Here is a 24,553-nt window from a genome sequence, read left to right as displayed (position 1 = left end):
ATGGGGCAGGTAAGAGGATATTGTATCCTGTGGTATCCCATAGTGCTTCCCACATTCCCCATATCCATTCAACCCCTTACCTACATATCTCTTGCCTGGAATGGATGTCTGATTCAGTAATTCCTATATGATAACTCTCTCCCATTGTGTTTGTTGTTGAATCTCCCAAAGGCTTGGATTCTTGTCCTGTAATGTGGTGCTGATATTTTTCCTAAATCCTGTACTTGTGGTTTGTGTAAAAGTATCTAATCTTCTCTACCTTGGTCTTGTCCCTCTTTACACCTTGAGTTTCTTGTACTAATCCCTGACCTGCCTGAGGTTGCCTGTTGAAGGATGGTCCTTATAGGGTGTGTATGCCTGTAGCACCAGAACATGTATCCTTCTTGTTGCTCTTGATTTCCTGATCTGCTTTATTTCTAATTTTCTCTCTCTACTAGATTTGGCCCAAACTTTGTATGTACATATTGTGAATGGTAGACTTCCTTTAGTGGTCATCTGATTCTTGAGGGTCATTCTATCTTAGCAACAGCCAATACCTCACCTCATCCCCATTTTGGCACTATTGAGATTATTTTTTTTTTGTGTGCGTGCGTGTATGATTTTGTTAGAAATTATATAACTTAATTTTTGAGTCTGGAAAAATTCATAAGGAAGCTCCATTCTACATATATAGATTTCACACACACACACACACACACACACACACACACACACACACACACACACACACACACACACACACACACACACACACACACACACACACACACACACACACACACACACATTTTTCTGATGAAATGCAAATACATGGAAGACAGTTGATTTTGTTGGTTGGTTTTGCTTTAAATGACAAAATTTCTTGATGTCATATTTATTGTTGTTTACCTTTTATGGAATTTAATTAATCATCATGAAAGTGAGGATTTGTTTAGTTGATCATATCAGTTTCTTTATTGTTTTTAGCCACATGTAAATGAGTCAGCATAGAGTCAGAGTTCTGCCATTATCAGGCGTCACTTATAAGCATCACTAGATTTATACCACATTTAAAGTAGCAATTGATATCATCTGAGAGTTCTGGGCCTGCTGAAAGTAGCACCACTGCATCACCACCACCACCACCATCGCCTTCGCATCATGCACAAGCACACAAACAACCTCTGCCAAGTACTATTATGGAGCTAACTTAGATATTACTGTATGTGATGTCCTGTTGTGAGGGAAACAGAGCCATGTGTGAGAGAGGTTGTTTTCCCTGTTCCTGTGACCCAGACACTATCTCAACCTCTCACTTCTCTTTGCAGTACCTCCTTGACAACCTGATCACCAATGTAAGTGAGATGAACATCACTGTTCTCTTGGTAGTTTGTTCTCCACTATTACTGCCCAGTAACACTGCCTGATTGCATCCCACTTCAGTGCCTGGACTCCTCTTTTCATAGTGTCCCATTTTGAATCTCTCAGGCAAACTATTCAGCATCCTTGAAACCTCTGATGTTATCAGAAAAAAATATGTTCATCATAGTCTGGTGTCATTTGTTTCATGCTACCTCTCCTAAGCCAACCTCACCCATTGCATTGCAAATAACTAGAACCTCATACACATTTTTCCTCGGAAATCCCTACCCTGCAGCAGGCTCTTATACTTCCTCCATTGCTGTTGCACACATCATTGTGCCCTGAACACAGAACTGTAGCTGTGGAACAGGTATACATAGTTTTTTCAGAAGTCTAATTTGTTATAAGCTTACCATGTACAGCTGTGCACACCTGTAACTGATGCAAAAGCCAGCAAGTTTTAAGGCATAAGAACCCCGAGACTGTTTACGTAATAGTATGCTTCTCAACCACTTGGAAGACGTGACCCCCATAAGGTCATGGATGTCATATTAGTTTTAATATGTATATTATCTAACCATTTCTTTATGTCCCCAAACTGCAAAGACATCACTGCCAGTCCTCATTGATCCTCCAGCCATTCTAGCAGCTAGCATGAGTGCAGGTGGTTTCAGTATGTACAGTGCATCTTTGGATGAGGGAAGAGAGTGCTGTGCTGTATGTAGTGCCTCATAATTAATGTATTACGTTTTCATGGGCAATCCCTTACTAACCCACATAAGTGTATGGTTGAGTAAATAGATATTTAGGTTTTGTTGTTACAGCAAGATGTGTTTAGTGGCAACTCATGTAGTAGGGTGGTCTAGGCTTTGGATGTGGGATGGCTTTTCAGCATAAAAAGGAAGATGGCCACTTGATAGAAAATATGTGACTAAATACTGTGTGCATTCTGGTCTGGCAAGTAAGAGTACCATATATTTTGGTGAACTAGACAACTTTTAGATAAGACGACCCCCAAATTTCAGTCTGAATTTAATGGTTTTAGTTGATATTGGTGGTATCAGATGACACCCAAACTACCAAACCATCTGTGGTGAAGTTTAGGTCAGTGAGACAATTGAGATGGTGATAAATGGCAGTACAATGAATGAAATACCTTGAATGTATTACTGGTAATAAGGTATATAAGGTAATAAGGTACATTCCAGTTTGTAAATTTATATCAGAAAAAATATTGCACATACATGAAAACATTTAACTTTGAAGATTATGCAATATACTCTTTTAAGAAAGTATCACATTACCTAGTAGGAAGGAAAGCTTTTTTGCCTTTGAAATTTCTGCAAAAGCTTAATATAACAAATAATTTTATTTTGCTGTTATAGTGAAAAATATTTTTTTTAGATTGTTGAATATTAAACTACTTTCTAGAAAGGGGAGAGCCAGAAATAGATGTCAGCAAATGAAAAGTGCCAGTTTCATAGTTTGTCACCAGAACAAGAGCTGTGGAGGTAGGTTGATGACCTGGGATAAAAAGGGAAAGATGGTCTAGAAGTATTTGAGATAATAACTGAGAACATGAAAGGAGTGATGGTTGTAAGAATAACAGGCTTGAACTAGCAAAAAGGGAGACAATCTGGTTACCCTAAAAAAAAAAAAAAGTGAGAATATTATGGCATTAATCACTTCTCAATACATTTATTCTCTTAGTCATTTTACTGCACATCAGTTTAAAATCCTTATCACGGAACACATGACAAAAAATATTGATAAAAATTGAAGATTTTCAGCAATATGTAGTAGAAAGTTGGGTCCATTAGTATACTTACCAGTCAAGCGTACTGAGACTAAGGTGATATCACCCATTTCAGGATGAGAAAGGTAGATTTATATATATATATATATATATATATATATATATATATATATATATATATATATATATATATATATATATATATATATATATATATATATATATATATATATATATATATATATATATATATATATATATATATATATATATATATATAAAACTGCATACTGATATGCATCCCTTTCATTAAACAATACTCTTGATGAAACATTATGCATTGATTGATGTGTTATTTTTTATATTATCACTTGGTATAGTTAATAAAAATTGCCAATATTCTTAATTTAATAGAGAGTATCATATTTCTCTGATAATTGAGTCTAACCCTGCCTCTGATCTTTCATTCAGAATCAGTGTGGAGATCAGTTGGCTGTTGAAAAATCTGCAAGGTTACTGTATATCATAAGTATATTACTTCATCAGACATTATATTTGTAAACAATTCCCAATTGAAACTGAGATTGGCACAAAGACCACATACAATTATAGCACATGCCTCTTTCTTTACCTTTAGGTTGGAGAAGCTTCTTGACATCTATTAGACATTATAACATTGAAAATAAAAATAAAAAAAAATATTGTTTATGCCAACAGAAATGCCAAAATTTTGGTTTGCTATGTGTTGTCAGTATATGAAAACTTATTTTGTGTTCCATCACCATCTGTGTTGCTTAACTAAGAGTGTCCTTGTTTTTCATCAGTGTGTCAGTAGCCATCTCAAGCTTTCACTCTGTTCACAGTAAATAGCAGCTTCCATTCCCTGAACTAGCTCAGTAAGTGCACAGATGTGGCTTTCATTATCACTTAAGATTGGCAACTCATGGAAGTGTTATTGAACTTTTATGTAATCATACTCAAGTGTAGCCAATTACTATATATTATGTACCATATTTTATTATAATTATTGTAACTTAGTAAAATGCAGCATTATGAGATGGCTGAATAACATGAAGACAATAAGTAAGAACAAAATAATATGAATATTCAGAATGTGGGTGTAAGAGATGATCTCTTAGAAAATGAAAGGATAGAGTGCTGGATTACATATTTTGGGATAAGAAGAGGATTGAAAGTACCAAAAGGTGTAAGAATTAGGTACATAGAGATTACTGTCATGGAAGTTACCAATGAGAGAATGCTGAGGACTGTACAGAACTTTTCTAAGATATATTTCTGCAAATGGATATGTTAATTTTTTCATGCTAGTAATATCATTGCTTATTCTTTATAAACACAAAAGAGTGACCTTTTCAGTCAGGCGGTGATATATCCCACTGTAGTGATAAAGTTCTTGACTTGTTCGAATAGTGTTGTATATGGGTTTCTTCCAGATTGTTATGCGTGTTTCCTTACAAATGTTTTTATTCAAACATCTTTCATCTTTCTCTTTTCATTTATCTTTGTCCACATTCCCATATTTCTTGTTTCTCCACATGTCTTTTATCCTTTTTCTTTATTCCTTGACATGATTTGCCTCTTTCTTCTAATCTTTCTTAGTGTTGTTATTCATTAGAAATTTTAGAAAAGCTGTGAAATGCAATTGGAATGATGTTACATAAATTGTCAGCATTGGACTGCTTTGCTATCCAAGCACTTCAGCATATGATCAATAGGACCATAATGTATGGTGACAGCCAACATTTCTGTAATTTAATCTAATAAGTGACTGGGTTGTGTGTAGTATTGAGAAATGTAGAAAATTTTTTGAGCTAGACAGTATATCAAGAAAGTTGTGTTTCCCAACACTTTGATGTTTTTACTATGTAGAAACTTTTGTGAGAGACATTTTTGTGTAGAACCAATCAATTATCATGGTTTTAGTGCTGTTCCTCTCACCAGTGCCAAATCTTGTTCAGCTGCTTTGTGTCTTGAAGTCATCAACAATAGGAGTGAGTACACTTATGTACACCTAGTTTGCCTTCTCATACCATCAGTGAATTACTGATTTATATCTTTTTTTCTGTTCATTCTAAGTCACTGATAGAAGCTAGGTATGCTCAGATGTAGTTCTGATTATCTTCTTCAATCATAAACTGATACCATTTTACTTTGCCTGTTACAGGAATTTAGGTGAGTTGTGAATCACATGAACAAATCATTAGCAAAACCTTCAAAGACAGTGTTTTACATGTTAGTGGGAACAAGTAGATCTCCCCTATGTTTTCTAAGAAAAATGCTTTTCATATTTCTATTGTGATGATGGTTGTAATGATCAGTAAGGCAATGTAAATTTATAGCAGTAATGTGAAAATTAGAAGTTATCTTTTAGAAACAAAATGTAGTGCTTTAAGGAAATGAAAGTGTAGTTAGGTTCCTCTAATATTAAAGAAAAAAGTGTTATGCAGGCTTTCATGTACATTTGACAAAAAAAAAGTGATTTCCATTAAAATATTTTCTAGGTTAGTGATATAATTTATGTAATGTCATGCAATGATGCATGATAATATTGTTTTATGGGTAAGATTCAGTGGTGGCTGTAATGAAGATGTGGTTGTGTAGTGTAAGGACAGTCAAGGCTGACCAAAATTCATTCAGGCCTCAGTGGTCATCTTGGCCTGATTGGTGAGTTGTAGCAACTCGTTTTGCCCTTAAATGTGCAAATGGAGGTTTGATTCCCATCAAGTACCTCTTTACAGCCAATTTATCCTACCTTCAGATCAGTTTCTCTGTATTTTGTTGAAGTGCCCAAAGGGGGAATGACAGGTGGTGGCAGTGACCACTTGTTTGTAAACCATTCGATTTGGTCTCCAATCTTCAAAGTTCTGGCTTAGGAGGTGACACAGGCAATTCAGTTATCTATCCACAATGTTGAGGTTTGTCAGTGAATGGCTGCTGCTTACGTATAGAGATGGAAATGATTACTCTGATGAAATGGTCTTGTGTCCCTAGTTATTACATACTCTCACAAACCAAGGCAAGTGATGCTAGGAAACTTATCATTCGAAGGTCACATCACCAACAGCCAAGTGACTGTATGGACTTAGATTCAACAAAGCCACTTCACTTTTATCCTTTCAGATCCCATGGCAAGATCCAGCTATTGCACCAACTTAGGATATTCATTGCTCTGTACCAGTGAATTAATCATCTTTTCTTTTTTATTGTTTACAGGCATTGAAGGTTGTCCCATGTAACATTTCACTTTTCTTTATGTAAATAATTAATAGAATGGTGATTATGGTGTTGAGATGGGTGACACATGTAGATGTGGTTCCAGGTGCCAGTGGAAGACATCTCCAAGTCCTCCAAGTTGATCATTGAAGCCCTCAGGCTCCGAGAAAAGTAAGTACTTACCATTAACTCACAGGAAGTGTTGCTACCATGTTTAGAGTTGGATGATGAGTAAATTTGTAATTTGAGATTAAATGACAGTACTTTCCAGTTGTATTTGATTTCTGAAAAAGATGCTAGTTATCATAGAGGTTGTTGATATATAATTTTGCATGACAGGTATATGGCCTGGGCCAGCCAGAACTTCCCCACCGTGACAGCAAGATTCCTTCGAGAGGGTGGGATAGAGGATCCAATGGGAGGAAACCGCCGCTATGCTGGTGCCTGCAGTGATCCCAAGAGTCTAGAAGGTGAGTTACAGAGCCACTACTCCTTCCACTTCCTTTCCTTTCTCAGTACTGTCAGACTGCTATATTATGGAGATCACATTTCAGGAGATCTACATTATAAAAGCATAAAATAAGGTGTTCAGTGATGCCAGTTTTCCAGGATTTAGGAATGGTTAGGTTTCTGTAAATGCAAGATTTCTGTCTATTCGATTAACTGTACCATATTCCTTCTTTAGGTCTATAAAGGCTACATGCAATTTTAGGGCATTGAATATAAAAAATGTCCTCTAAGATTGTGCTTGATATCCATTGTTAAAGTTTATTACAGCATGTTTTTTTTCAATGTGAGTGACTAGATTAGTTTTGGTAAAGCCCTAAGCTGCGTGATTTATGTTGACTTGGTTGAATGGTTGGTCTTTGCTCAGTAAGTGATAGGCAGCAGGAGCTGACCATATATTTTACAGCAGTGCAAGTGTTGGCTGATGGAGAGATTGGGCAAACCAACTCCAGCCCTGGTAGGTGAGGCATGTACATATGTGTGTGTGCGTGTGCGTGTGTTTTGGTGGGTTTGTGCGTGTGTTTGTGTTAGTGTGTCAGATTAGAACCAAACACCAGACAGGTAGGACAAGGGTCATCTTCCTCAAGACTGGCTCACTATGTTAGTGCCAAGTGAGGAATAAACTTTATCCAGAATGAAATCTGGAGGATGACCCAGATATCAAGTATAGGTAATTGACTTTTTATTTTATTTTGACAGATTAGAAATACTGGAAGAAAATATAATTAAGGGAAGTTCTTTCTTAATTGCATATATGTTAGATGAAACTTATAGTCACCTTGGAGGTAAAATCTTTAAAACTGGACCAATACTTCACTATACTCTTTGGATGTAAAGGGCACAAAAATTCATTGTAAGTCAATTTGGCATACTCTCCAAGGATGCTGATGTCATATTTACCTGAGTGACCTGACCATCTGGAGCACTGGGATAGTAGATTTATTTGTAAGTTTGGCTTCTCAGGATTGATAACTGAAAATCTTTGGCTTTCATTAACAGTAAAAGTTTTGTTACTTCTTAGATATAAATAGCAGGCAGCAACGTGATTAATAGAATTAAAGTAGTATAATAATAACCAGATGCCATAGTCTCTTGAAGGAATATTACATAGCCATTAAGGCATATTGCCTTATAAGATTATGTGTGTGTGTGTGTGTGGGGAACAACAAAAAGTTAATCCTGAGGAAAGTTAGAATAATGTAGTGGCTTGCTTGTACTTTTTAAGTCCAAGTTAACCAACTTAACATTGTTAATGGCACCATCACTTGAGTGGTTTGAGCACTGGATTGATGAACATACTACTCTCTTATGTTTAATTCTCAGAGTATAACAGCCAAAGCCTTTGCTGTCCTAATGGCGTGTCAGAGTGTCTCAAGCTAGAAGCCACTAATCTACCTTAGCAAAGTGAACATGATCTGAATGGAGATGTGTCTAGCAAAAAAAAAATTTCCATTTAAGTATAATTTTATTTGCTTTCTTAGTTTTAACTTTTGACTAGTATAGCTGATTCTTCACCAAGCAAGTTATCCATATATGGTTTATGTCAGGAAGTACTGAAGGTTTTCCTTAGGGCTGATAAGCATGACAGTGTGAATGATGCAGCAGTTCTATCTACTGTCAACATGAAATAAGGATATACCAAAATTCTTTGTAAAAAAAAAAAATGAAAGGAGACTGAGAAGAGGACTAAGAAAAAGTTGGAGGAATAGGAAAAAAATGATTAGGTAAAAGCACAAAAGGAGAAAGCAAGTGATAAAGGAGTTCATAAGATAGGCTGAAATAAAATAGTGTCATATATAAGTATGTATGATCCACTTATAGGATGATATGATATTGTAAAAGTTGGTATAATATGCAGGTGGTCTGTCTGATGATATGTGTTAAGATTGTGGGTTTTTCTTACTTCTTTTGTAATTACAGGAAGCTGTTTTTGTAGCTAAGGTTAAAGAAAATGTTAAAAAAAGTTCATGTAATTGTCATTTCCAAAAAAACAAATTGAGAATAAAAGAGATCCTGTCAGAAGAAAAAAAAAAGACGAAGTCCTAGAATTCATCACTGAAGGAAATAGTCATTAAGGTAGTGGTTAATTTTTACTGTGATAAGGACATTTAAATAAATGTCAGGATAACCAAAAAGACATGCAGTTAAGGTAAAGTGGAGAGAAAAGTATTTAGTTCCAATGTTCAGAAGGGTTTTAATCACAGAAGTAACAGAAGAGGATAGCAAGTGATAGGAATAAACTTTTGGATTTGTGGTTGCTTGCTGTGAAAATGCTTATTTGATTCATGAGCTGTAAAAAGGAGCTTGAAAATGCTCTTGCTGGACTGGCCTATACCTTTCATTCACCATTCACAGTGTGTTTCTATATCTTTACCAACTTGTGGTTCCTATGACATGAAATAATAAGATGTAGTTGACATTATATCAATGGAAATCCAATTGAAATCTGCTTATGCAAATGTCCAAAGACAGCATATGTTGATTAAGGATAAAGAACAGTTTTAAATCTAAAGCAATGGAAGGATGAAAACTATATATTGGTGCAATCAACTAATCCAAATAAAGAAGAAGCGTGGTAATATACTTGAATGTGAGTGAAGGGCCGGTGTCTATGTGAAGGGCCTTCTGTTCCTTATTAGTCTTCTAACTTGTATATTTTACAATGCATTTTTCTATCTTATGTTTTTGCTTTTCCCTTAGAGTATCTGTTTGATGCTATTGTGCATGTGTACAGAAATGCAGGTTGTTTAAAAAAAAATAATAATTTACCCTCAGATTTTGGTGTAAGCTTTTTTTTTTTTTTAGTTTAAAAAAAAGAATCTGATAAAACATATGGTGTTGGATGAAATAACAGCAAGAACATATGTGATGTAAGAATTGCATTTGACAAGGTAGGATACCAGATAGTGGAGATTTTGTAGTATGAAGCTTAACATGCATATCTTCAGGAGAATTAAAAAGGAAACAGCATGTTCAGTAGAGCTCACAGTAGTTACCTCTATTATATAACTAAATTCTTAGTGACTTGCCTAAAATTGTGGAATTTTTTTGCTCTAAAAATAGAGGAAAACTTAAACTGAGAGCATATCAAAGTTCATAGTTCAAAAAATTGTGGTCTCCCACTGACTGATGGCCTGAATGTGGCTTTTGTTTGGTTTGTAAGATCCCTTAATGAGGTACAGATAAGGATGATTTTAAATGCACTGTTCTAAGAGTTTGCATTTAACCACTTACCAGGTAGTGTCATAATTTCATAATATTATTTTGGTACTAATCTGTGACCTTTTAAAACTGAAACAACTATGACATTTATTTGCACAAACAGCACAGCCTACACCAGATATGCCATTGATTCTTCCTCTCAATAACAATTATGTACCACACACACACATACAGTAGCCACTCACCATTACATGCTGGTACACATGGCACAGCTTCATGTAACATTGATAAATTTTTGTAAGTTGTGGTTAATGGGAGGAAGGAGTAAAAGTCTGGATATCCTTTGCAAGTTTCCAAAGTAAGGAAAGGAATTTAATCTTGGCCACAACAATCAATATGCTCCTATTACCACAACTACACATTTATTTACATAACATAGCATTTGCTGGTGCTGCTGCTGTTACCACTGTGGACTGGCACATTGTGGAATTGATTTGTGGTCTATTCAGACAAGACACGGACATAGGTGAGTGAGACAAGCTTGAATGAATAGTGTGTTACCACACACACAGGTGGCGAGGGAGTGATGGGCCAGGGGCAGCATGTGTTGTCTAGGACCTGTGTGGGTAGGAGGTGCTGCCCTTGTGCTGCCATTCGTGAGAACAGCCAATTCTTCATCTGTAGTCCATAGACTCTTGACCTTCACTTGGAGGTGGATTAGCTGAAATCTTACCCTGTGGTTCCCTCAATCAACAGTCACATCCAGGACTGGGCAGATTGAGCAGCTGAGACACCAGGGTTTGGATGGCAGTGTTCAGGGCAACCACACAATACTGGCCTTCTGCTAGAACTAAAAGTAATGGTCATGTTATATTGATTTGGTTATATATACAGTTATTGGTGATACAGTATCACCTTTAGCAGAGTCATTAGAGCAGTTGCACTAGCCAGTAATAGTTATCTTTGAGGTGCACTATTGAATTCATGTGTAAATGAGGAACTTCACAAATTAATCTGTATGATGGATAAAGCTTTGTAATTAAGTTACATATAAGGCTATTTAGCTAAATAGCTACTGATGACTTCAACTCTAGCTAAGCAGACAGAAAGTTGTACTGTCAACTCTAATATCTTGGGTCTAGTTTCTAAAATGTACAATCAAGAAGTGAGAAACTTTTCAAATTCTTTCAGGTTAATTTGTCAGTACTTCTGAACTTTGGGCACAAGAACATGATAGGCAGTGCATTTACTTTTTGATAGTTTTACTTTACTATATGTCATATATGAACCTATACTATCATAATTGTGTTTATAAGAAAGTACATACATAAATGTTCAGTGGTTGCCTGCATGTTCTTACACCCAAAGTAGATAATGGCAAGTGTATTGCATTTTGTATACTGAATATTATGGTAAACATTTGTCTGTCAGATTTCAGCTGCATGATGTAAACAACCATGTGGGCTCCTCTCAAGCAATTCCTATATCATCATGTTGAGATGTACACACTTGTAATATTTAAATCTATTGGTGTAGGATTTGTTTGGATAGTGTCTTGGTAAATAATATACAAGCACATTATCAACACACATTAAGTAATTCTTAAGGTTGAATAGAATTTTAGAATTTGCATTATTTGAAAGATGATAGATGAGTAACAAATCATAATTTATAAATTAGGATAAAATACTTACACTTATACAAGATGTTCATAATATTCTCTCTCCAACCCTTTTAAAAATGCTGTGTTAAGTGTGTATTTAATAGCTTTACTAAAATACTAAAATATCAATATGTACTACAGTAAAGCCAAATTGTGCCATGTTGCTCCTGAAACTGGAATTAGTATACCTGTGAAAGCCTAATCCAAACTCTGAGTGTGCCAGGTAAACCACCACCACCTCTCTCCTTCACTACTACCACTACTATTACCACCGTCAGCCAAGACTGTGGCCTCAAGGCTTGACCAACACCAGTTACTTATGCACTGTTCATGGTCATGCTGACTCATGGTCCATGTCTGCACCTTAGTTGTAGCCATTGTGTTAATTGTGGCGAGTATTACACCAGCTTTGTTCAAGACATTGTAATTTTTTTCAAACTTGATCATTATGTTAAAGTTTGTAAGCTTACATATTCTAAATAAGTATAAGTTAAATATAAAATAAAAATAATATGTAGTGTTTGAAGTCAGCAATTAAAATACTTACAGTGTTTCTATTCTCCAATTCTAAAGCATATCACTATCTGAACACTTGACCATTACATTTTATTCACCCACAGATCATCCCATCCATCCACCCCGCAAGGAAGTGAGTCCCTGGAAGATTGACTTCCCAGAGAATTGTGGTTACAGAGTATCCATGGTAGATGGGGTGTTTCAGGTACATATATCCAATACTGTAATTAATCCATATCTCATCATGTTCTCTTATAGAAAAGCAGCAAAATCTTAATGAGTAATGAAGAATGATGATAATATGTGGTTTACAGTTTTGCTTATATGATATTTTTATTTTAGTTTTATTTAATGCATGAGTTCATCAGTTATGATAAACAAAGTATTGTGAAGATTATAGCTTTCACTCAAAACTTAATTATTTTGCTTCTTATTCAGTTTGTCTTTTGCTCTCCTCATCACATGAGTGTATAAGATATCATTCTCATTTAGAGAATCATGTTTATCTTTTAAAATTTAAGATTGACAAAATACACCATTCACTGAACTAGATATTTTACATTTGTATGCTCTATGACAGTCCTGTGCGTGATGTGCTTCATGCCACACTTATAACACATAATAAATCTTGCACTTTTGCAGGTGTATGCCAATGAGGAAGCAGAGCAGCAGGAGAAGCCACAGCCATATCACTACCCAAACCTCACCCGCTACATCCAGGACGTCAACCTGCTGTGTGCTCTTATTGCCAATGGTCCAGTAAAGTCTTTCTGCTACCGTCGCCTCCAGTATCTCAGCTCGAAGTTCCAGCTTCATGTCCTCCTCAATGAAATGCGGGAATTGACTGCACAAAAGGCAGTTCCTCACAGGGACTTCTACAACATCAGGAAGGTAAGCAGAAAGATAATACATACCATAATTAAAATTGATCAAGAGATAGATTTGAGCAGGTGGAGGATATTATATATGTTAGGGAAAAATATAATATACTAAAAGGCTTTGTCCAGAAAAGTAAATTCAGTTATAATATGCTGAATGTTATGATTGTTGCAATTAATAAAGAACTGCAGGAATTTTTTAGTCTCCTGTATTTCCTTTGGGACCGCCAAGAAAATTTTGAGATGATGAGTGGCAAGTATAGGCAACACCAGAAACAAACAGTGATTCCAAAACCAACATGAAAATGTGAAGAGTGCAGAGTTCCATAAGTTCTCATGTACTTAGAGCACTGCCAAGACACTTCAGGACTGGATTGGACTGAAAACTGTTTTATACTCACAATATGGTACTGAGTGCTGACACCAAAGAGTGAGGGTATGAAATTTATACTCAAAAGAGTAAATGTTGAAAAATACATAGATGGTAAGATGGTGATAGAGTAAGAGAACAAGGCATTATGATGATGATTTTGATGGCAGTCATACTGACCCAGGGAAAAAAATACAAAGAACTAAATCTATCAAATTGCAAAAGACTATGTTGTATGTTATATTCATAAGTCTTGCATTGTCCTGATAAGTTGGTCTATGATGCAGGTTGACACTCACATCCATGCTGCATCCTGCATGAATCAGAAGCATCTACTGCGCTTCATCAAGAAGGCAATGAAGACACATCCTGATGAGATAGTGTGCTGCTCCAAAGACAACAAGATGACTCTGGCAGAAGTGTTTGCTTCCATGAACCTCACTGCTTATGACCTCTCAGTGGACATGCTGGATGTACATGCTGACCGCAACACTTTCCACAGGTATGCTTCTCTTGAGTTTCATGAAACCCCTTATTCTTATAACCTGCTTTTAGGTTAGTTAAAGCACTGTCTTCAAAGAAAGAAATCTGAAGCTTGAAGTAAATATTTTACGAAGCCTTTTTTTTTCAGGAGGGATGGTTCTTGGCCTGTAAAGCTGGTAGGCATTTCTAATACAATTCTATTTCATGGAGACTTAGATGGCCAACCTGCATATATTTGTGGAGGCTTAGTTAGTTGGGTCCCCTACAGAGGCACAGGAAAGATTTTTTTAAATGACACCTTTTCAGAGGTTAATACCACCCATCAGAGGTCCCTGATGGAATTGCCATCAAAGATTGGCTTGATAAGAAGCATCTTGTCTTTATTCCAGTATAGAATAAATTGTTCATAAATCTGTGTTCTTAAGTCTTGGTAATCAGTATTATAACATTGGCATAATATTCTTTTAACCTATTTGTACTGAGAGAATATGGAGGATCCAAACCTAAGAAGTTTGATCCAGATGTACAAAAAAGTTATTTGAATATAAAAATTGTCAGTCCTATGCCTGGTCTTGGCTTTAGAGTACAAAAAGTTATGTAATTACAATAGATATACCATTTATTTATTGTTCATGTATGTTATTAATCTTTTGCTCACATGTGGTCTATAATTATCATTGCTTGTCAGGTACTAGTATATATGAAAGCATGTTTTTCAGGTTTGACAAATTCAATGCCAAATACAACCCAGTGGGAGAATCTCGACTGAGGGAGGTGTTCCTGAAAACGGACAACTACATTAATGGAAAATATTTTGGCCACATTATCAAGGTAGGATTCTCTGTTTTCAGATAATATGAGCAAAATAACATTGAAAGGAAGAGGGATGCTGGAGCAATTGAAAACATGAAATTTAGAAAAGCAAGACAACTTTCTTTTGATGATGTGTAAAGTACTGTTTGAAATATTTTGCTAGATCCCTACCATGCTGATAGTAAAGGACAGCCTTCATTCATTGTGTCATTTCCTCACCAAAACATTCACTGTGCAGTACTTTTACTTGCACTGTGTCATCAGTGGCTTGTATGTTTTCCAGACTCTACATAATAACACAGTTGATTATTAAAGTTGGTGTTAATGCAGCTGTTTTTTAAGCTGAAAGGAGTGGTGCTGAAATATGAAGAACTTTTGACTTTTTGCTGCAGGAGGTGATGTCAGACCTGGAGGAGAGCAAGTACCAGAATGCAGAGCTGAGGCTGTCAGTGTATGGGAAGAGTGTTGATGAGTGGGACAAGTTGGCACGCTGGGCAGTGGAACATAATGTCCATTCAGAAAATGTGCGCTGGCTGGTGCAAGTCCCACGTATCTAGTGAGTATTATCTAGGCATTGGAGATTTGGGGTAGAAAATTGTTCAAGGTTTATGCAGTAAAGGGAGAGACAGATGCATTGGAGTAGATGGAGAAAAAGGGAAGCTAAGGGGCATTAGAGTAGAGGAAGAAAAGTAGAGATGGACTTAAGGAGGTGAGAAAGATGTAGGAATAGTAAGAGCGACTGTGGAAGAGCATCTGGGCTGATATGAAGGAAACAATAGTTATGGTCAGATTTATTATCTTTTCCTTGATAATTGTTCTTTTTTTATTTCTTCTATTTAGGTTTCTTGTGTCTTTTCTTAGATTGAAGGTAGCTATATTGAATTTTTTTTTTATTTGTTACCATCCTTGAAAGTTAAATAATTTTTTCATCCAGGTTCCTAGCACTAATTTGAGAAATGGTGAACAAACATTCATATCTCTCCTGAGTTACATACTTTGCTCTGTCAAATGTTATAGAAATAATTTGGCATGAAACTTTTTCTTATTTAAAAGACTGCAGAGTAAGGTGGATTATCTGTTCCTTCCAGTACAGTATTTTCACATCAACAACTTTCCTTTACAGTGATATCTACAAAAACAATAACATTGTTGAAAACTTCGGTGTCCTCATTGACAACCTGTTCCGTCCCCTGTTTGAGGTCACCATCAATCCCAGCAGCCACCCAGAACTCCATGCCTTCCTTCAGTAAGTAGTAGACCACCAGATGAATATAGTTCTTTGTGACATAGTCCTCATCATCAACATTATCATCATCAATGGTATAGTTTATATTATGATCATTATAATTCATTCATTAAAAAGAATAAGGGTGAAATGTGCTCTGTACAGAAAAGGGAAATCAGTAATCACTTATAATAGGAAAGAAACTATTCTTATGAAGGGACATAGAAGCAGTCTTGTGTTTATTATACCATGCCCCTAGATTTAAAACATGTTTATCACACCACACATTACTTCAGCATTATCTAATTTTTGTCCTTTATATTATAATCTAGTATTGTTGATAAGGATATTGTTTCTAGATACAGTATTACCAAATTATGGTGTTTTCCTTCATCTTGATCTTTCTCTCAGTACATTTTTTTAAATTTCTGTGCCTACATTTTTCAAAACATGAATGTTAATGAAGTAACCCAAGCTGTAGAGAATTTGTATAATTTCAGGGTTTGGAAGAATGGTTTGATAGCTGTGTTGCTAATCTTATGGGAAATGCCTTTCATATTTTGGCAGGAACAAGACTCATAGATCTCACCCTTGATTTGCCTGACACACTTTTTGCCCCACAGGTACTTGATTGGTTTTGACAGTGTAGATGATGAGAGCAAGCCTGAAACCTCAGTGCTAGACAAGGATACACCCCCACCACAGCTCTGGACAGACACAGAGAATCCTCCATATGCCTACTACCTCTACTATATGTGAGCATTTAGCTTTTCTTCTAAAGCCTTTTGTAAACGAAGATGTAAACATCGGCATCATGAAGTGCCAGGGCATTATATGGCGACACCAACGAAAGCATCTCATTTATATTTTGTTTGGCTTGTAACTGAGTGTTCCCAGATTCTACTCGAGTTCTACCTGGAGATACCTACCATATAGTGACTTAGAGGCTTTATGATTCCACTACCCATTGCTGTTTCAACTATTAATATCTATTTATCAGACTGAGAAACTCTCATCAGCCTAGCTTGCATTCTTCTTTGGAGAGAGAGAGAGAGAGAGAGAGAGAGAGAGAGAGAGAGAGAGAGAGAGAGAGAGAGAGAGAGAGAGAGAGAGAGAGAGAGAGAGAGAGAGAGAGAGAGAGAGAGAGAGAGAGAGAGAGAGAGAGAGAGAGAGAGAGAGAGAGAGAGAGGGGAGGGGGTGGCTACCATGGATTTTATCTTCCATGCATATCACATCAGTCCAAGTCCATTGGAGGTGAATATTTGAGACACCTTAATATTATTAACAAATTTCCATTATTATGAATATTACAAGTTTCGTATTAGCAAAACTGCATTCTGGCATTATATAAGTATTAGATGAAAGACACTCAAAACGACAGCTTGAGAACTGGTGCATGTGGGTGACTTTCCCTCATATACGTTTGATAGCACACAGTTGTAACGGGACTTAAAGCAGCTAGTAAAGTAGGATTTTCATGTCATTTCTTTATCTTGTTTTGATCCTTTGGTTGTTTCATTATCTATTGTACCAGTTTATAGTAAATGTTGTGACCTGATTGTTATTAGTTGTTTGAAAACTGAATCAAGTTTTAACCAGAAGTAAGAAAAGTTAGTTTATCAATAAAAATCTAATAAACTAACTGCATCATGTCACCCAATCAGCTGTTGTTTATTCATATTATTAAAAGATTTAGAAGTCTAATTGTGTTTTGATCATTTTAATCAATCTCTGTGCATAATCTGAATAGTGTTTTTTTTTTTTTTTTGTTAGTTAAGTTCCCTATTAAATTTAGTTTTAATGCTTATCCTTTTCTTTGTGGAAAGCAGATATATACTGATCTGAATTATGATTAGTTATCAAAATTCTACTTTTGTTCTTATACTCTTTAAGTGTATTGTTTTCTTTGAATATTGAGTTACTTTCAAAATTTAAAGAGTTTTTGCACATTTTCTTATTTTCAAGTAATATAAAAAAATTCCTAACCTGAGGCACTACTTCTTAGGTATGCCAATATCTGCACGCTGAACCAGCTGCGTGCTGAGAGGGGAATGAATACCTTTGTCCTGCGGCCACATTGTGGGGAGGCTGGCTCCATCCAGCACCTGGTGACTGGCTTCCTTTTGGCAGAAAATATCTCGCATGGCCTTCTCCTCCGCAAAGCCCCCGTCCTCCAGTTCCTATATTATTTGGCTCAGGTATGTCTGTAGCATTTTTCTGCTGCCATTTTTTTTTCTTTTTATGTATTTATTAATGTTTTTAGCACTGTTCTACCTTTATTTTTATATATTTGTCTTAAGAATTAAGAACTTTGCAGATCTTTTTTAGGCTCAAGTTGGTAAACAATAAGTCAAAGTGCTTGTGCCTTGCACAGGATCTAATTTGCCTATAAAGACCAAAATGATACACTCAAATCCTTACAAAATCAAAGATAGCTTGCCAGTTTTTTGTGATTTACCCAAAGTTGTAAAAAGCATTGCATTAATAGTATTAAATTAGGAAGTGTAAGATTTGATTGTTCTGCACTGTCACAATTTCATACTGTACTTGGTTCTATACCTGCATGAAGCAAAATTCTAAACATAATCCTAAGAATCTTTGTGCACATAAGCCATGGTTCCATGGTTCCACAAAGATAAGGTTTTCTACTTTATATTCTTTTTTTCTTTTTTAGTAACCAAAGATTTAAGATTATATTTCCTAAGCACCATGCAGCTTACCTAATGCAGACACCTCCCTCCTCTTCTGTAGATTGGAATAGCCATGTCGCCTCTCTCCAACAACTCTCTCTTCCTCAACTACCATCGTAACCCTCTTCCGGAGTACCTGGCTCGAGGGCTTCTGGTTTCCCTCTCTTCAGATGATCCCCTACAGTTTCACTTCACCAAGGAACCTCTTATGGAAGAGTATTCCATTGCCACTCAAGTTTGGAAGCTTTCACCCACTGACATGTGTGAGCTGGCCAGAAACTCTGTCATCATGAGTGGTTTTGAACATGAAGTAAGTAGAAAGTGGTTTGTTTCATAATTTTCTGCCTCATTTAATGTTGTTTCTTTCTCTTAAAATTTGCAAATCTTGTGCCTCTCTGTCTCTGTGTTACTTGGCATGCTTTTCTTATATCATGCATCCATAATTGTGTAAAATATAGAATATGGAGTTGTTATTATGAGAAAAATGGAGAGCAGAGTTCTAGGTAATATCTATTCAATCCTGACTGTTATTAAGATACCTGTGTACTTACCTATTTACCTAGTTGTATTTACCTAGTTGTGCTTTATGGGAAAAGAGCTATGCTCATCCTGTCCCATCTCCATATCTTTTGATATCCAACATAGCCTTGAATCCATGTATATTTTCTGCATTTACTATCTCCTCATCCAGACTGTTACATACATCAATACTTTTATATGGGAAACTATACTTTTTGACGTCTCTTGTACAAGCACTCCTCTTCAGCCTCTTTCCATGTCCTCTAAGTGTCCCGTGTATCCCAGACCATTAAGTCGCTCCGGTCCACCTCCTCTACTCCCTCATATGCTTTATATATCGCAATCAAGTCTCCCCTTTCTCTCCTCTTTTCTAGTGTTGGTAGATGTATCCTTGCCAGTCTCTTTTCATATGACAAGTCCCTGATACTTGGTACCATCTTCGTAGCTGCTCTCTGAACTCTCTCCAACTTCCTTATATCCTTTTTCTTGTATGGCGACCACACTACTGCTGCATATGCTAGTCTAGGTCTTATCAGCAACACAATCATCTTCCTGACCATCTCTTCATCCATATATGCAAAGGCCTGCCTTATTCTTCTCAACAAGTTATAGGTTTCTCCTGTAATTTTGCTAATGTGTCTCTCCGGGGTCAGGTTCCCAGTCACTGTAACACAGAGATCCTTTTCCTCTTCTGCTCCAATCAACCTTACACCATTCAACACATAATTTCCTTTTACTCTTCTTGTACTTTTTCCAAATTCTATTACATTACACTTCTTTAAATTAAATTCCATTTCCCATCTATAACTCCACTCTGATATCTTGTTCAGGTCTTCTTGTAACATTCCACAGTCCTCTGCACTCTCACCTTTCTTCAGCATCATCCGCAAAAAGGCTCATGTAGCTGTTCACACTCTCCGTCGTATCATTTACATAAACTGCAAACATGATTGGTGCAAGTACTGAGCCTTGGGGTACTCCACTTATGACTTCCCTCCATGATGATTTTTAATCTTTTACCACCATTCTCATTTCTCTGTTTGTCAAGAAATTTTCCATCCATCTCAGCAGGCCCCCCCTTAGCCCACCATTATGCTTCAACTTCCACAACAATTTCCTGTGTGGCACTTTATCAAAGGCCTTCTTCAGGTCTAAATAAACACAATCTGCCCATCCATCTCTTTCTTGCATTATATCCACCACTCTAGAATAAAATCTCAGTAAGTTTGTAACACACGATCTCCCTCTCCTAAATCCAAACTGTTGCTTTATTATCACTTCATTTCCTTCTAGGTACTGCATCCATTTATCCTTCACCAATCTTTCACACATTTTGCACACCACACTTGTTAGAGACACAGGTTTAAGGAGTTTAAGGGCTTTTCTTTACTACCTCCTTTGTAGATTGACTCTATGTTGGCTCTCTTCCATTCATTTGGGACTCTACTTTCAATTAGGGAGCTCTCAATAATATTATTTATTACCAATGTCAACTGCTGATTGCACTCTTTTAGTATCCATCCTGGCACTCCATCAGGTCCATGGGCCTTCCTAACGTCTAGTCCCTCCATCTGTTTCTGGACATCCTCTTCAGTCACTTGGATTTCCCCCAGACCCATTTCCTCACTCATCTCACTCTGCCACACAAATGTTCTCTCTTTTGTGAATACTGATTGAAAACTCCTGTTCATTATCTCTGCCAGTTCAGCCGGATCCTCACACATTTGACCATTCACCTTCAATCTGCTTATTCCTTCTCTATTTTTCATTTTGCTGTTCACATATCTGAAGAATAGTTTTGGTTCCTCTTTGCATTTGTCCATAACATCTTTCTCTTAATTTTTCCTTTCTTCTCTAATAACCCTTACATATTCATTTCTTGCACACACACGTGTGTGTGTGTGTGTGTGTGTGTGTGTGTGTGTCTCAGGTGCAATCATTACTTGCTCCACCACGTTTACTCATTTATAGATTAAAGTATTCTATTAGTAACTCTAGCACCTCATCACAAATCCCTTGTTCTCCTCAGATCAAGCAGTTCTGGATTGGCCCCAACTACATCCGTGAAGGTGTGGCTGGAAATGACATTAAGCGAACTAATGTCCCCAATATTAGAGCAGCCTTCAGGTAATAAATGAGTTATGGAACCATATCACATCTCTCAAACTACGGTCTAAATTACAATCATCATTTCAAGTTTCTTTAAACATGTACATATTCAACAGTAATCAGTAATAACATCATTTTATTGTTCTTCCTTCTCTATTTCTTATTCTGATATATTTTTACCTGTTTATCTCCAGTTTGTGGCCTCTGGTCACATTAAGATGTAAGGCTAGTTTAGTCTAGTATATTTTGACACCAGTGTATACACTCAAGGATGTGTCTATATCAAACAAGATGAGTTTTCACTTCTTTGTGTCTGTAGACATTCCTGTCCCCTTATTTCCTCACCCTCACCCCTCTCTCTTTTCTTATATACTTCAATGTTCTGTTCTCCAGTTTTATAGAAAATAGTGAAGTTTATACAAATAATGAATAGCAACCATAATTCCTCTCCTTCAGACATGAGACCTTGCTGGATGAGTTGGCCAACATCTTCCGTCACCCAACTGAAAAGGAGGAGAACTGAGCGCTGCCATGAAACTCACCTGCTCTGATGGAACTTCCAGACTGTCAGCATGTGATAGCAGCCACCTATACCCTGTAGTTATACAAACAGGGAGGCTGCTTCTGGACAGCTCTAGAGTTTACATCAAGAGAGGATGGTCAGGTCTATCAGACTTATGTTTCAAGATTAGCCCAGATGTTATTCCTGTTATTCCATTCTTTGATACTTATATATTTTCATTGTTGTCCTTTATGTTTTAAGTGCTCTCTCTCTCTTTCTGTCTCTCTCACACAATGATATATGTATTCTGACCTTAGTAAAGAAATATAATTAGTGAGGGTAATGTGCAGTTGTGGCCAAGTGCCAAGTTATGTCTGCCTCATCTGCCACCCACAAGCATAGTGACAGTTGCCAGCTTTCTTGTGTAATATTATGGACTTTAGTAATGTGTTATAGTTTTGATGTTTTGAGATGAATTCATGATTATGGGAAATTGTACACAATTTAAGTACAATGTGCTCTATCATTTTCTCCAGTTGTTGCATAAAGCTAAGCTAGACAAAATTTTGCCTTGCAGAGTGCAGCCACTAATGGGTCAGGTGTTAGGGAAGGAGAAAATTAATGGTATTTGGGATTGTAGTTGCAATATGATTAATTATAATGATATGTACTGAAAGTTGGCTTTGAAGGAAGCCAAGTAACTGTTACTATGAAGCTGAGGTGATATGTGATGCTAACACCAAAGCACTGTTGTGATGTGTAGTTATATGATACCCACAGTAGATGAAATATTGTGATGCAGTGCTGATGCCTGCAGCAGGTGTGGTATTATGATGCAGTACTGATGTCTGCACTGGGAGTGGTGTGACTCAATGCTAGGGTGTCTGCAGCAGGTGTGGTGTTGTGATGCAGTGTGAAGGTGCCTGCAATAGGTGTGCTGTGATGCCAGAAAGGATCTCCAACAAGTATTTTGTGATGCCAACAGCCTCCTCCAAGCTTCTGCACAATAATGTGCATGAAGTTCTGAGCTTTATTGTTGGATTTTGATAGTTGTTGAGATGGTATACAGTTTATTGTAATAGTAATTTTAGTCTTTTACTAAAAATAAACATGACTATTTATGCTGGTACCTCAATGATAGATCCAATTTTCTGGGCTTTAGATAGCATGTAAGTTCATATTTGTTGTAGTTATGTTTGATCTGGTTGCAGCGTGGTCAGAGTCAAATGTGGCCAGTATAGCAATGTGACTCCATGTGTGGGTTTGATGTGGCCTTTGAAGATGATATAAGTAAAAGTCATGGTATGGTCTTAATGTGGCTATGAGGTAGTTTCATGTGTGTTCCATAATGCTACATTAAGTGGCTCTGACATGGCTCCAGATATGCTGTATCTGTGAAATGATCAAGTGTGGCTGTACAGCAATATGACCTTAGGTGTGGCTTTGATGTGACCTATATGAATGCAATATCCCAGAAAATGAAGTCGTGAGTAAGGAAATTTGAATATGTGGACAGAAATTACCTTGTGGTAAAGAATGATGAAAGAACAAGAACTGTACTTGCAGATTCATTGGTGATCAAATGATAAAACAAATTTCCATGCAGAATCATTGATATCTGAATAGATCTAAGGAGGATGCAGTATGTAAGTGCAAAAAATATTCACACACACACACACACACACACACACACACACACACACACACATTATATATATATATATATATATATATATATATATATATATATATATATATATATATATATATATATATATATATATATATATATATATATATATAGAGTAGTCATCAAAATACAGTTATTCTACATGAAGTGCTTTGAAGGAAATACCACACTGCCGTCCTCAAGAAAATGTGGAATTTGACAGCAACTTGAGAACTTAGCATGTCAGATGCTGCTTTTTCTTGAATTCGGTAAATTTCAGCCAGACCAATCACTCCGAATGTTTTTTTTTTTTTTTTTCCTAAGTGAAACTGATTGATATAGACAGACTGGATAGATGAGCCTACTCAGCCTAGCACTTTCCTGACTGAATTAGTGAAAAGGTGTTCATCATGTGATCACACTCAAAGCTGCAGTCTTTACCTACACTAGCATTTTTGTGTTTTTAATGTGCCAAAGAGGATGGCCAAGAGCACAGAGAACAACAAAAAAAATAAATAAATAAATAAATAAATAAAAAATGAATAAATAAATAGAATAAATTGTTCCGGAGGCGTCTTCAAAGTTTGCTTTTGAGAAAGGAGAAAAAACAAAATCAGAGATCCAAATTCAAACAGTAAAAGAAATGGGAGGGGAAAATAAAGTCTTGGATAACGGGACTTGGCTGGGGGGAGACATGAAAGTTCTGAAAAACAGTAACTATGGAAGTAATAGTAAAGGATGGGAAGAAGTGCAGTATTGCAGTGATGAGAGAAAAAATTTCTGACAGCCTGTTAAAGGGAGGAAAGTAAATGTTGGTGAAAAGTCTAACTCCAAACTCTTTAATGAAGTATGAATTGCTATCCTCTCCATTCATAAGTCAGATAGCGCTCTGGTATAATGCTAGGAGCTGCGAGGAAGAAACACAGACAACACGCAACATTTCACTTTATAATAAGCTGTTTCTGTCTCATTCAGAAATTTTAGAACGACCAGAAGGTAAGGACTATGTGGTTTCCCATTTATAAACACACAGATAATCCATACTGCTAAGCTTACGGTCAAATGTTACATATTCTTTCACAAAATAAACTTCTAATGTTGGAATTTTATGATAAA

The 24,553-nt window shown here is 36.4% G+C and overlaps 1 protein-coding gene across 12 annotated transcripts in view; it reads left to right on the top strand.

The window, feature by feature from the left end:
- The window catches only part of LOC135101932 (AMP deaminase 2-like), a 46,076-nt gene extending 23,187 nt beyond the window's left edge, over positions 1-22,889 (top strand). For 3 of the 12 annotated variants that reach the window (XM_064006319.1, XM_064006328.1, XM_064006320.1), the window contains exons 4-19: positions 1-9; positions 1,308-1,334; positions 6,438-6,502; positions 6,671-6,801; positions 7,245-7,295; positions 12,284-12,384; positions 12,822-13,070; positions 13,715-13,929; positions 14,630-14,741; positions 15,116-15,279; positions 15,847-15,969; positions 16,572-16,703; positions 17,954-18,146; positions 18,700-18,948; positions 21,187-21,284; positions 21,723-22,889. The exon at positions 1-9 is cut by the window's left edge and continues 15 nt beyond it. In XM_064006319.1, the coding sequence (XP_063862389.1) occupies positions 1-9; positions 1,308-1,334; positions 6,438-6,502; positions 6,671-6,801; positions 7,245-7,295; positions 12,284-12,384; positions 12,822-13,070; positions 13,715-13,929; positions 14,630-14,741; positions 15,116-15,279; positions 15,847-15,969; positions 16,572-16,703; positions 17,954-18,146; positions 18,700-18,948; positions 21,187-21,284; positions 21,723-21,789 (1,986 nt within the window). In that variant the 3' untranslated portion in view covers positions 21,790-22,889. The remainder of the gene's footprint in view (positions 10-1,307; positions 1,335-6,437; positions 6,503-6,670; positions 6,802-7,244; positions 7,296-12,283; positions 12,385-12,821; positions 13,071-13,714; positions 13,930-14,629; positions 14,742-15,115; positions 15,280-15,846; positions 15,970-16,571; positions 16,704-17,953; positions 18,147-18,699; positions 18,949-21,186; positions 21,285-21,722) is intronic. The other 9 variants (XM_064006324.1, XM_064006330.1, XM_064006326.1 and 6 more) reach the window with 5 other exon arrangements.
- Positions 22,890-24,553: the final 1,664 nt, after the last annotated feature.

Source organism: Scylla paramamosain, chromosome 7 (assembly GCF_035594125.1).
Source record: "Scylla paramamosain isolate STU-SP2022 chromosome 7, ASM3559412v1, whole genome shotgun sequence".
Taxonomy (NCBI): domain Eukaryota; kingdom Metazoa; phylum Arthropoda; class Malacostraca; order Decapoda; family Portunidae; genus Scylla; species Scylla paramamosain.
Note: the sequence above shows the minus strand (reverse complement) of the source record. Positions and strands in the feature narration are given on the sequence as shown.